The sequence below is a fragment of the Podarcis bocagei genome (assembly GCF_964188305.1).
Source record: "Podarcis bocagei genome assembly, chromosome: 3".
In the NCBI taxonomy this organism is placed as follows: domain Eukaryota; kingdom Metazoa; phylum Chordata; class Lepidosauria; order Squamata; family Lacertidae; genus Podarcis; species Podarcis bocagei.
In genome coordinates this window covers 39,674,373-39,688,739 of record NC_138127.1, presented here as the reverse complement: position 1 = coordinate 39,688,739, position 14,367 = coordinate 39,674,373, and the positions used below count along the sequence as shown (strand labels likewise).

At 42.2% G+C, this 14,367-nt stretch overlaps 1 protein-coding gene across 1 annotated transcript in view; it reads right to left on the bottom strand.

Moving 5' to 3' along the window:
* Nucleotides 1-14,367, bottom strand: part of NT5DC1 (5'-nucleotidase domain containing 1) — a 150,749-nt gene that overhangs the window by 69,762 nt on the left and 66,620 nt on the right. Inside the window, exons 7-8 of the mRNA XM_081186695.1 lie at nt 7,394-7,568; nt 4,918-5,015 (exon numbers count right to left, since the gene is read on the bottom strand). Of these exons, the coding sequence (XP_081042821.1) occupies nt 4,918-5,015; nt 7,394-7,568 (273 nt within the window). The remainder of the gene's footprint in view (nt 1-4,917; nt 5,016-7,393; nt 7,569-14,367) is intronic.

The window sequence follows — 14,367 nt, the reverse complement described above, 5'->3', positions numbered from 1 at the left end:
GAGGAGGGTTTTTCCTCCCCACCGCCAACATTCAGAACAGCATTCTGAATGTTGGCGGTGGGAAGGAAAACCCTTCTCCCACCCCAAGTCTTCAGGACAGCCATCCGAAGGCTGGCGCGGGGAGAAGGTCTCTCCGCCCCCCCCCACGCCAGGCTTCGGTGCATCCTTCAGAGGCTGCTGCCATAGTCACGCGTCACTTCTCCAGCTGGGAGAGGGTCGCGGGGGGCTGGTTTAGCCCCGCGCGCGCTCTCCCGGCTGGAGAGGTGACGGGCGCCTATGGAGGCTCCTGCCATAGGCGCGCGTCACTTCTCCAGCTGGGAGAGGGTCGCGGGGGGCTGGTTTAGCCCCGCGCGCGCTCTCCTGGCTGGAGAGGTGACGGGCGCCTATGGAGGTTCCTATGGAGCTGTTCCTGGAACAGCTTTCCGAAGTGGGGCGGCTGGGGCAGGTGACCCCGCCCCCCGCCCCACTTCGGAACAGCTGCAAAAGACGTCAGGGGGAAGCGGGGAAGCGAAGCGCTTCGCTTCCCGCTTCCCCCGGACCTCTTCTGAAGCAAGGGGCTGGGGGGAGATCGCTATCTCCCCCCAGCCCCTTGCTTCAGAAGAGGTCCGGGGGAAGCGGGGAAGCGAAGCGCTTCGCTTCCCCGCTTCCCCCGACGTCTTTTGCAGCAAGGGGCTGCAGGGAGATCGCTATCTCCCCCCATCCCCTTGCTTCAGAAGAGGTCCGGGGGAAGCGGGGAAGCGAAGCGCTTCGCTTCCCCGCTTCCCCCGACGTCTTTTGCAGCAAGGGGCTGCAGGGAGATCGCTATCTCCCCCCATCCCCTTGCTTCAGAAGAGGTCCGGGGGAAGCGGGGAAGCGAAGCGCTTCGCTTCCCCGCTTCATCCGACGTCTTTTGCAGCAAGGGGCTGCAGGGAGATCGCTATCTCCCCCCATCCCCTTGCTTCAGAAGAGGTCCGGGGGAAGCGGGGAAGCGAAGCGCTTCGCTTCCCCGCTTCCCCCGGACGTCTTTTGCAGCAAGGGGCTGCAGGGAGATCGCTATCTCCCCGCAGCCCCTTGCTTCAAAAGAGAAGACCCGCTGTCCCCGGGGCAAGCTTCGTTTTGCGAAGCAAGCCCATAGGGGAATTCGTCTTGCGAGGCAAATCGCGGACGAAAAAACCTTTCGTCTAGCGAGTTTTTTGTCTTGCGAGGCGTTCGTCTTGCGGGGCACTACTGTATTTGAAGTTGGGAGGCAGTTTGTCTCACAGTTAACCCAGTTACTGTGTGTGTTCTCCTGTATGTACACACCCTCCCTCCCATAACATACGGTTTGTTTATTTCATTTGCAGCCATCTGCAACATCTTGCTTACCCCTGTTTCCTACTTGCAGGACTTCATTTTTCAATGAGAAATGTTGTAAAAATAATTTTGCATAAAGAAGGCAATTGGCAACTTCCTTGCCCTTTCAGTATCTCTGATTTCCTGCTTGGCGGAACACAGGCTGTCTGCTTATTACAGCATTTTTTTCCTCTGGTTCATTATGGTATATTTGGAGTTAGATTAACAACCGTCAGTGAACTTCACTTCAGACTAGTACTCTCTATCAAGGGTTTTCATTTCCCCAATTTCCTGTGGCCACGCGCCCACACACACAGAGACATACAAAAATAAATGGCTAATAATAAGGTAAATACCCAAGACAAAATCCCTTCTTGATCTTCCCCACCTTCCATGTGGTGAGCCCTTGCACAAAGGAATGGCTCTCAATGTCACTCTCATACTTTCCTATCCTCACCTCCTCCTGTGGACACCACAGCACTGTGGCTGCTTGTGCGCCTTCCATGCCCTCATGTAGCTGCTGCTCTCTTCCTAGGGATCTTGGCCCATAAGAAACTTAAGAATAAATTTTCCCCAGGAGCACAATCAGTTGCATCTGTGAAAGGCACACATAGGGAACCCATTCGGCATAATGATCAGTGCACCGTGGTGTGCATGTGGCCAAGACAGGGAGAGAGGAAAGATGCTGATTTCTTCTTATACACATGATAAACTTACCGTACTTCCCTGCCCTAGAGTAATCTCTCTCTAGTAGAAAATTAGGGTCATACTACATACTAAGCCTGGAAATCTGTGATTTTTCTGATTTTTCTTCATTAAATGCACACCAGTGAGAGGATAATCATTTGTCCAGGGAAGCACAGAGAACCTGGAGGCATTTAACTCTACAATTTTCCTGATCTAAAATTACACGCATATTCCAGATACTGTTTCCTCTATGGGGAAAAACCTAAAGCAAATACAAATGGCTGATTGAAATGCTTATTACCATCTGTTTATAACAGCAAAACTACATGTCATTCTGGGAAATCTGTGATTGATATGATGATAAAAAAGCCCAATCCTTTAATGCGGCTTCCAGGAGAGGTGCTTCCAATTTGATTGGGGAAATTGTGCTTAGGCTGATGGTATTTAACCCTCCCATCTGTGTCTCTTAGAGAAGGAAATGTATTGTCTCTGAGAAAAGGAGCCTGTATCATGTCTGTATTCTTGTCCCACAATAAATCCCCACCTTGAAGGGGCTGTATGTAAATTAAATCCAGGACTATTTATTTCTAGATTCCTAGAATCCTATCAAGCTTGAACTCCATACAGGCTATATGAAATTACGTCATACCAGTATAGGAGAGACGCAGGTGGCGCTGTGGTCTAAACCACAGATCCTAGGGCTTGCCAACCGGGAGGTCTGCGGTTTGAATCCCCGCGATGGGGTGAGCTCCCGTTGCTCAATCCCAGCTCCTGCCCACCTAGCAGTTTGAAAGCACGTCAAAGTGCAAGTAGATAAATAGGTACTGCTCCGGTGGGAAGGTAAACGGCATTTCTGTGCGCTGCTCTGGTTCGCCAGAAGCGGCTTAGTCATGCTGGCCACATGACCCGGAAGCTGTCTGTGGATGAACGCCGGCTCCCTCAGCCTATAGAGCGAGATGAATTCCACAACCCCAGAGTCGTCCGTGAATAGACCAACGGTCAGGGGTACCGTTACCTTTAGTATAGGGATGTGGGGAGAAATAAGATTTTGCTTGCCTTTTAGTAAGAAGCTACCTAATTCACACTTATGTCAAACCAATATGTGAACCAAAAACACAGCTAGCTATCCTTTGAAATCAGCTCTTCTTATTTCGCTAATCAATGCACACGAAAACACATACATTGTGAACATAATATAAAAACATTTGCAAATTGCTGCAGAAGTATGGAGAACTGAATTTACGATAGGAAAAAAATGAGGAAAAGAGAAACTGAAATTGACATGTCTGTCCCTATACCAGTCACAACGTCAGGATGATATTAAACACAGATTTGTGCATGACAATAGCTCCTTCACTTGCTGCTAAATCTCACAGAAACTAGATCCCTGTCCTTTGTACACAGTCCTAGTAAATAGCAGCTTTTAACAGCCACGGGGCATATCAGATTCCAAACTTGAGACATTTATTTTAGTATCTTATTTCTTGGTTTTCCATTTACCTAATATTTATGTGGTTTTCCACTTGCCAATTGTTTTCTATTTATCTATTGTTTTATGACAACTGTTAAAAGGTTATTAAAAGATAGAGAGTCTAAGAGGGAAAGCATGTGAAATGAAAACTTTCTCTGCAAAAGCGGCATGTCATTTGTTGAGGGTGTTTCAGAGAATGGCCACTTAAACCCATGTAAGGAAATCCCAATAAATATTTCTTTGTGCGGGGGTAGCCAACACAGTGTTCTCCAGGTGCTGTTGGACTACAAATGCCATTGTTCTTGACTATTCACAGGGCTGTCTGGAGTTGTAGTGCAACCATGGAGGGTGCCATGTTGCCTACCCCTGGCTTAGTAGAAAGGTAGAGCAGTGTACCTGATTTAGAAACGCATAGTGAAGCAAGATGAAGTGGACAGCTTGCTATGAGAGTTGGTTTCCAACTCTGATTGCGTACTCAGGTAATTTCAACAAAATTAGGGAAAAAATGCTTCATTGGGGAGCACTGATCCTACTTTCCTTTAAAATGCCAGTCATCTTTTTCAAAATACAGTGCAATCGTAACCGTATCTAAGTGCTACTGAATTCAATGGGGCTTATTCCAAGATAAGTGGGGTTAGGGTTAGGGCAATTATTTATATTTCCAGGGGCTCTTCATACATTTCATTTTTGGAGGTGTATATAAAGATTTACAGGAAAAAACTGCTTATGGCAACAAGAATGCATTTGCAAACACATATATCATATAATGACACTCATCATAGAACAGTGATGGGCTGCATTTCCCTCTTGAAAGCACACTCACCAGAGTTTGTTTTTGTGTGTTGTGCGAAATGGCTTGTAGTCACCAGAGTATACCAACACCATTCTGTTCATAACACCACAACATACCTGACACAGAGTCCTTTTAGTGATGGTGCCTATGATTTGGAACAAGCTTCCTCAACCTCAGCCCTCCAGATGTTTTTGGCCTACAACTCCCATGATCCCTAGCTAGCAGGACCAGTGGTCAGGGGTGATGGGAATTGTAGTCTCAAAACATCTGGAGGGCCGAGGTTGAGGAAGCCTGATTTGGAATATTCTGCCTGTCAGGCTTGAATTTGTTTATTTTTATGCAATTAAATACAGTGCTACCTCGGTTTTCGAGTGTCTTGGAAGCCAAATGTTTTGGAAGCCGAATGCCAAAAGCCCGGAAGTAGATGCTTCCATTTCCGAACATGCCTCAGAAGTCAAATGGCTTCCGCTGCGTGTTTTTCAATTTTCTCCATTGAACTTGCAGCCAGCCCTTTGCGCCTCGGTTTTTGAATGTTTCAGAAGTCAAACGATCTTCCGGAACGGATTATGTATGTAACTGTATGTTATTTGCAATCTGCTCAATGTGTTCTTGTTTATCAAAGTGGCTTAAAAGTTTAAATATTATTCAAGCTTACCAAGTGTTCGGAAAGGTCTTTGATCTGGTGGCTGAGAGAAGAAACCTGGTTTGAGGGCGTTTGTGATTACAATGTCAAAAAGGTCTTCAAAATCATTCCTATGACAATGATAAAAAACAAAACAATAAAAATGCATTTTAAGGCATTAAATAGATATTTGCCCTAGTATAAAGAAGCTCAACTAATTAAGACATGCCCACACCTGAATTAGGGGTGGGTTTTTGTGGTTAGGGTTTCATAATTATTTCTTTAGGAATAATTTCTGTTTTCTATATGCATGAGAATATAATTTACATAAGAAATTTATGAAATACACCTTCATTGCAACACTAGATCGTGTTTGCCATACTCCTGAAAAAAATCCCCATGAGTTTTGATTGCTAATCAAATGTGAAGGTAATATAAGAACAAGCAGACAAATGAGTTTTACAAGCATCAGAAATGACTAAAGTTCTTATTCTGACTAAAAATAAATAATTTAATCCCTAAAATTAACTCCATATGTGAAATGCTTATGATATATAATACTTTTAGTCAGGTAATCAAATCTGAAAAATATTGAGTGCTGAAGTAGGCAAATACTTGACAATACATTTTAATAATATGAGATATAAGCAAATGGTAGCATTTATATACCTTGGGCACAATCCAGGGAAAGTTATACTCACTTAAACCCCACACTGAAATCAATGGCAGTTATGCGCTTTATTTAAACTGAACATACATCTCTCGCTTAGATTTTATGGATTGCATTCAACAGCTAAACTCCAGTGTAGAGTCCTATTATTCCTTAGGTCCTATTATTAATGAAGAAACGTTGACACACACAAAAAAACTTTACATATTCTTTACAGAGATATGCAAAATATCCTGTACAAGGGTCAACAAATTAAACTTTCATTCCAACAACACTGGAAATATGGTTTAAAACAGAGAGATGTGTTTGTTGGCTAAGGAAAGTATGTCTAAACTAACTGCAAAAAGTGCAGTAATGTCCTTGTTCTGAGGTTCAACTTGGTGTCTGTTCTATTTTCTAGATTTGTTCATGGTCAGCATGACAATGTAGCACAATCTTATTATGATATATAATATTCATAATCAGATAATTAGTATGCACATAGGCCAGGACGATATCTGACACCATGACCCTGTTCATTCCCCCACATTCAGTATATGCACAATGAATGTCTGCAGAGGACTGAAGAAAGGAAGCATCTGGAAAAGATTTAAGGAATACAGTATTCTGAGTGCAAAAATTCAAAACTAGAGGAGAAAAGAAATAAGTTCTGTGTGAATCCATTTACTGTATTAAAAGGAAAAGCAAGGAAAATGCTGACTTTCCCCCACCCTTCACCTTTCCAGTTTAATATTTTCCAGTTGAATCTACTCATGAATTTAATTGGAAGTTACAATGGAAGCTAGCAAACCAGTTCAACACATCTAGATTTAGCATGCTGTTGTTCACTTAGGCTGCAATCTCCTGCCCACTACTCAATGTACAACTAATTGGATTAAATTGTGCTTACTTGCATATAGGACTGGGTTATAAAGCCATATGTTTATTTGTTTAATATAAATAAAATACATGAATAGCTGATGGTATCAAAAGCCACTGGAATGTCCAAAATAATCAACAGGGCTGCTCTCCTGTGTCCTTTCCTGGAGAAGGTGGTTTGCCAGGATGGCTATGGCAATTCCAATCCCAAAAGCAAGCTGAAGTTTGGAGTGGGCTGGCTCCAAATAATCAGCGCTATCCAAAACTGCCTGGAGCTGGAACACCACTTCCTGCTCCAGCACCCTTCACAAGAATGGCTACTTTGACACTGGATAGTAATTATTCAATATGCTGGGTCCAGATTAGTTTCTTTAAAAGGGGTTGAAAAACTGCCTCTCCTTTAGGGTGGCTGGAACCACACCTTCCCCCAGTATGGCACCAAGCACCATGGAGATCCAGATTGATAATCCAGAACTGGCTGCTTTTGATAGTCAGGAAGGAAAAGGAATCCAAGGGAAGCTCAGAAGTCCCCCACCTCACCCCAAACTACATCTGTCAGACACTAGAAATTGGCTAAAATAAATGTATGTGGAGGGGTTGGTGTATCTGTATATTTTCCTCTGTGTGAAGAAAAACACCAGATTTTGAACAACAACATCATAAATGGCCCATGGGGAATGGGTGAAATATCTCCCTCTTCCTCCACTCCATGGCACTTATGGCTGCATTTCAGCAAATAAAATAAAAACAGATAGTGGGAGGTTGTTCCTCTATCGCCTCCATCTCAATAATTTTGGCCGTCATTAAGAGTGCAATGGGTGAACTGGCCCCCTATGATTTTTGGTCACAATTTAAGATACAAATGTACTCAGCATTAAATCATCAGACGCCCATTTCTTACTTTTTTCATTCCTTTTTTTCCTGCTATCTGCAAGATAAAGTCTAAATGAAAACAACAAATAATGGAAGCATTCTACTTACCCTAAGGCGTGTTCACATAAAAGCCTGCAGTAGTCACTGTGAGAACTGGTAATCAATAGCAAAATCTTTCCACTGTCCTTGAGTCTTCTCAGCCACTTTTTAACAGCATCAGGACAACATTGTATGTATTTTCCTGGATTGCGTTTTACTTCTGGAAAGTACGTCCCCCCATTTTCTGAAAAGTAGAGGATAAGATTATGCAGCGTATTGAACACCCATGTGTCATCTGTGTGCCCACTTGCACACAGTTTTTAAGACCCTGCTCAACAGCTCTTCTCTGCCCCCACAACTGGTTTTAAAAAATAAGTTGTGTGATTTCATCAGGGCAGATGATAAGAGGGAGGTGTACAAATTTATTGCTGGGCACATGGAATCCCGTATTTAAGCACTCATGTGGATTTTGATCTATGAAAAGAAATGTTATGAAATAAGGAGGAAAGAGAAATGTCAATGTATGGTTTACTTTGGTAATAATAACTTTAACACCAGACAGAAAAACTATTATATCTAAACATGCTGGATCTTCAAGAACGCATTCATAATGCCATCAAAATTCTTAGCAGATTTCCACATTTCTTAGAAAATTGCATTAGGTACATACTTCAAGGAACCTCAATTACTGAGAAAATGTGCAATGCAATGCTTCTTCATAACAGAAACTCTGAATGTGTCACAAATGATTGCCACAGCCCCACAAAGCTGAACAGCATGACTACTACCCACCATGACACATACAGAATTAACAAAAGGGAACCATTGCCTACCTCTTCCTCGAAAGAGAGAACACCAAGTGTATTCGCTGTGGTTAAGGTAGTTCTGCAGCAGTTTTCCCTGACCTGGTAACCTTCCAGATATTATGGACTACAACTGCCAACATCCCTAACCATTGGCTACGCTGGCTGGGAAAGATGGGAATTGGAATCCAGCAGCATCTGGGGGGGGGGGAGGCGCCATGTTGAAAGAGACTGTTCCACACCACCAGAAAGCTGAACCAAGGCACACTAATTGCCAGAGAAATCTGAAATTGGGAATGTTTACACACTTAAAAGCCAAAATTGGGAAACGAACTTCAGGCTGCAACAGAAGCCAGCACTTCAGCACACAGGAAGCAAAACCACAAGCAGGGTGGAATGTTGGACTGTGGGAGTTCCACTGGCCCCATTATATACTTGCATCAGACTCTGGCAGAATTCCCAGTGGCTGCCAGGCACATGCACCTCTGCTAATAGCATGCAAGCTGGATTTGGTAACATTTCTATATCATTTCCCTCTCTTGCTCAATACCGTTGGTCAGCTTCACTGAATGGTTTAATGAATCCTAGACATTACTTCTCCTTGTGGAATGTGCCCAGTGCCTTCCTCAGATCAAAACACAAACAAAAATTTAAACCCCTTGGCCTTCAGCTATTTCATGAGGAGGAGCAGGGTATATTTGAAATGGCAATATCTGTAGGGAATGAAATAGTCTCCGCAGTTGGTTTAAATCCAGTTGCTACAAAAGAGGACTTGGAAAGGAGCCAGTGTATAACCACTGATTTCAATAGGATAAAACAGCTGAAACTCAAAGTGCTCCAGGTTTTCACCAGCTTAAGGATCCAGCTTCCAAAGCAATAAGTAGAATATGTTATAAATGCTGCACAGCAAATGGTTTTCTATAACAACTGCAATGAAAGGGGGTAGCATTGTGATATTGTAGCATACAGGAATAGATGTCTATACGCAAAGGTAAATCATTCTAGTTTAAACAAGAGTAGTTTCTGTTAAGTTGGTACAGTCATACCTTGGAAGTCAAACGGAATCCATTCCGGATGTCCATTCGACTTCCAAAACATTTGGAAACCAAAGCGTGGCTTCTGATTGGCTGAAGTAAGCTCCTGCAGCCAATTGGAAGCCGTGGAAGCCCTGTCAGACGTTTAGCTTCCAAAAATAGTTCACAACTCGGAACAGTCACTTCTGGGTATATGGTGTTCGGGAGCTAAAACGTTTGAGAACTAAGCTGTTTAAAACCAAGGTATGACTATATATGATAAAATAGAAAATTAGCAGGTCTTGGACACTAGCAAAGTCCTTTGGGCTTGCCCTTTCTGTAGAGTTTGAAAACTTTCTTGTTAATAAATTACTGAGATGGAGTGTGTGTGTGTGTGTGTGAGAGAGAGAGAGAGATCAATTATAAAAAATAGCAATGAAATGGTAAATATGCATCTGGACTGTACCACACCAGATTGTGAAGACATTCACAATTCCCATCTCACATAGAAAAATTGATGTCATGCATAAATGTCCTAGCCATACTTGTCTAGTCTTCTCCCTGACATGACATTTTTCTGAGTGTAAAAAATATTTTTTTCTGTAAGGGGTATAAGCTTTCATCAGTCAACCCCCCCCCTGCAGTTTGAAATGGAGAGACACAGGCTTTCCACTTCATCTATAGTTTGAGAGAACTAATCCTGTGTAACCCTCATTGTTTCTGCTACTACAGAAAGCATAATACACTGTTATCTGGGAATGCGATTACACTGGAGCAATCTGTGTTATAAATCTCTCCAAGGTTTATTTTGAGAAACTGCCAGAATCTATATTTACCAGAGAATGCCCCTATGGTTTTTAACTCCTCTTAGGATCAACATATTTGGGTTTGGGGTTTGTTTTTTCCAGAAGACTCAGAAGATGAAGTAACACAGTTTTGCTGAGATTGTATTTTTTCATCTTTCCTTAATTGCTCTTCTTAAAACTCAATGCACTAAAGCCTAGAAAATGAACATAGGCATACAATAATGATTTTATTGTTCCAGCTAAGCAGGCTTGGCCTGGCAAACTGCTCGGAACCCTACTCTGATCTCTTCATAGAAACAGTGGGGTATAAGTGTGCAATAAATACAGTAAAAATAAAAAGAGAGATCAAACAAACAGTGATTTGTAAATGAGAAGGCTAAGCTGATGTGGGTAATTAGTTGCATGTGGCCTGGCTGGCAGCAGAATCTGGTCTGAGCACTGAGTTTCCCTTGCAGATCACTTCCTCATAAACTTCAAGTGATTAAACTGCTTTGTGTGTGAAAGGGAAAAAAGAAGCTGTCTTCTTCAGAGAAAGACCCACTCATTCAGGACTTCCGCATGCACACTTGAAGGTTTCAGTCTATGAAGTGATTTATTAATTTTTAAAATAAATCTCTCAGAGCAGACCTATTGAAACTAGTCATATCCATTAAATTCAACAGGTCTACTCACACTGGAACTTTGTTGGCTATAACACAATGATCTTAAGACCAACCGATATGTTGACAACCACTGTCAAGAGGTGCTGCGTGGCCACTTCATGTTACGTGTAACTCATTTCCTCCCTTTCTCCTCATATTACGTCTTTATAAAAAGTTTTTAGCACATTCTTATGATGATTATGCTGTAAATCTGATTCCCATGAAGCCCACAGATGATTCCCATTTACTAAAGCAGGATTCTTTCTTGTATCACTCAAATCCCTTTGGAAATGTTTACCTCATGTCTGAAGGCATCAGCATTCATGCATCCCAAGAGCCTGGCCATACCCACAGAAGGAGGCAGCAGCAATACACAATAAAAAGCTGAGAGCTCTAGGCAGCATTGGCTGCAACAGCCATTACCATTGCCAAGAGCTCTGCCACAGGAAATATGGACCATCTGGCTTCTAAACTGGGCACTGTAACAATTGAGGCAGGAATGAGTAAGCACTTGAAACTGCTAGAGCTGCTGGGTACGGAGGTGTCCCAAAGGTTTCCTACATCTCTGGCATCCCACTGCTGTTTTATTTTTTATATTTATAGCTTGTACAAACTGGTATTCTATGCATTCTATTCATAAAACCTTTCAAAAGAAATACAAAAAAATCTCTGTGTATTCATTTCACTAGGTCAATATCTCTGTTTTTTATAGTTTCTAGTAGTTAAGTTGGGTGAAATGAAGAAAAAAGGGCCATGTTGACACTTCACAACTGACAAAAACAAGTTGTAAAAATACTAGATTCAGGTAGGTAGGTGTGTTGGTCTGAAGCAGTCAAAACATATATATGTATGTCCAGTAGCACCTTAGATACCAACTAAGTTTGTTCTTGGTATAAGCTTTCATGTCCATGCACACTTCTTCAGATATCTGAAACTGCTCCACCTACTTTTGCCTTTAACCATGTCTGCCTCTGGTTCATGAAAGTTTCTCCATGAGGGAATGGGTCCCTCAAGCTGAAAAAGGTCTCCCATCCCAGCCTAACACAACAGAATCCTTTGCCAGTAACGAATTGGTTAATCTGTCAGAAAATAACAAGAAAACACAAGTAGGCTGTCCCAATTTTCTTGAAGAAATAAATGCATATCACATAGCTCTCCTGTGCATAAACATCTGGGCACTTATCATGTCTTATGTGTTTAATGTATTGCTACATAAAACATCTCAGTCCAAATCATAACCGACCTCAGCTCCCAAACGGATGACTTAAAACTGCATGATCTTTGTTTTAATCTATCTTGTCTATCACAATCAAGGAGGATTAAACCTTTTTTGGTCCAAGGGCTGCATTTCCTTTTGAAAACCTTCCAGGAGCCTCTTGCCAATGGTGGGCCTTGGAAAGCAAAAAAAGGGGATGGATGAATGGATAGGGTCTTTCCTTTGTAAAGTAGGCCCTGCAAAGGTCAGAGATGTCAACACACATACCCCTTTCATCCAGGTCAGGGTCAGCAAGGTTTACCTTGCCTGGGCCAGTAAGGTTTACCTTGCCTGGGCTGGTTCACTCCCTCGGAGGTCGCTCCGTGGGCTGGATCGCATCTGCGCAGATGCAATTTTTGGCGTCTTCTTGCCTCTGCACAGACGTGATTTTCGGCACCACAGAAGCGAGTCCCCACTCCGCGCTGTGCCAGTTTAGCGCAGCGCACGGGGACTTGCCGAGCGGGCAGCTCAGTTCGGGGGCAGCTCATGGGCCATTTAAACAACCCCCATGGGTCACTTGCGGCCCATGGGCTGCAGGTTGCCGATCCCTGATGCAGGTCAACATAAGGCATTGTCACTGTACAGGCAAAAGCATTCAAAGAGGGTTTGGAGCAGGGCCAGTGAAGGGTGTGGTTTGGGGAGGTGAGATGTAGCCTGGCAAGGGAGCCTGGCCTGGTGAGAGCCCTTGGGGCCAGAGAAAGAGGTCTGGAGGGCCGCATCCAGCCCCCAAGTCTGCTGTTCCTTATCCATTCCACACACTTATAGCGTGGCTATATTTGTTAGCAACATCAACAGTTCTAATACATTGATAACTTTGCCTAAAGTAAATATCATTAAGCTATGTCACAGAGCACAGAAGTCTGCAGTGCTAATGCGCCTTCAGCAAGAATTAGCTGTTTGATTATATATCAAGGAATGCACTAACTGCTTGTACAGTTTGACTGAGGAAAAGGAATTAAAATGAAGAATTCAGACAGATGTTATGCAAATTCCACAAATAGCTGAAATTTTACAGCCAGTATTTAGTTACTTTTGAGACTGTACACACACACACATACTAATACGGTACCTAAGCTTTGTTCCTACAGCTGTATACGTTGTATTCCTTATTACAACAGTTGAAATGCAGAATTTTGTTAAAGATTTATTCTAAAGTCAGTAACCGCCTTGATCAGTTACAACCTGACCTCCTAGTCATACTTGGAAATTAAGTGCAGTTTTACCTCTGTGTAATTATATATATAATCACATTCTTATTCCCTGAAAATAATTTAAATTTCTGTCCACTTATCTAAACAGAGCTGTCTAAGGGAAACATATGCATGTTACAATTAACTTCTGCCACAGCTTGTCATCATTGTTATTATTATTACTCTTCCACTTAATTTTGCCGATTTTGATCATTTGAAACTTCCCCAGATTTTAGAACACTTGATGTGGTGTGGCAGGATACAGCCTAAGTGGAAAGACTGGTTAAATTTCTAGTGCTAAAGGTATTATCTATATACATAACACAGGTTTTATACACAGGCTATTAACTTTTAAAATGAGATCTGTGTTATTGTGAATCTAGGCTATCACATTATTATTTACCTTCTGCAGATTCCTTTTCCATTTCCAGGCATTTGGGCTGCTTTAAGATGTAACCCTGCCTTACATTAAATAATAAAACTGTGATGTAGTAAGATTTGGGGTTTCATGCTCCTCCTCCGTATTAGTTTACGGTTTATTTTGTCACAATATGGCAAACCATGGTGTGTGTAAGCTCTACTTTGCTAAGAAACCTGAGCATCAAACCAGAATCAAACCACCAATTGGCACCAAACAAGGATCACATTGTGGGGTTGATATTGTTAATTAAACAGAGTTTGCATTCAGACAAAATTTGAATCTATTTGTTTCAGACTGCTTCAAATTTTCCTATTTTTGCATACAGATGAGGGAATGGGAAGGGGTAGTACCTGAGCGAAAGGTTTGCCACGGCATGCTCTCCTACCAACAAACCATGTGTTGTCTGAATGCAGATTTTCAATCTGCAGGATATTTTTAAAAAGCTGCATGGTATCATTTTAAGATGGGTGGTCTCCTAAGACAAGACAAGACAAATCTTGCTATTTTTAGGCAGTACAAAATGAATGGACAAATATGATTTGAACATTTTTGGGTGTGTATCAATAGGATGAGCCTGAAACAGATGTAACAATTCAGAAAGGATTATTATTCAACTGCCATAATCCTTTATTTTATCCATGACCAATTCAGAGAATGCCACAATTCCATGTCTTTCCTAATGCCATCCATCCATTTTAACAGGTTCTGCTATATTTTGCAGTAATTTTGAGTCCCAAACGGTTCCCATGGGAGGTTAGCCATGAATAATTGAACAGCTGCTTTAAATAAGTGTTTTGAGTTAAGAGAGAATATTCACTGGTGCAACATAATTAATTTTAAATCCCAGAACTTTACTGTAGGCATCTATCTTCTGCTGGATATGTATGAAAGTGATGGTTTGGCCCCTTACTCCT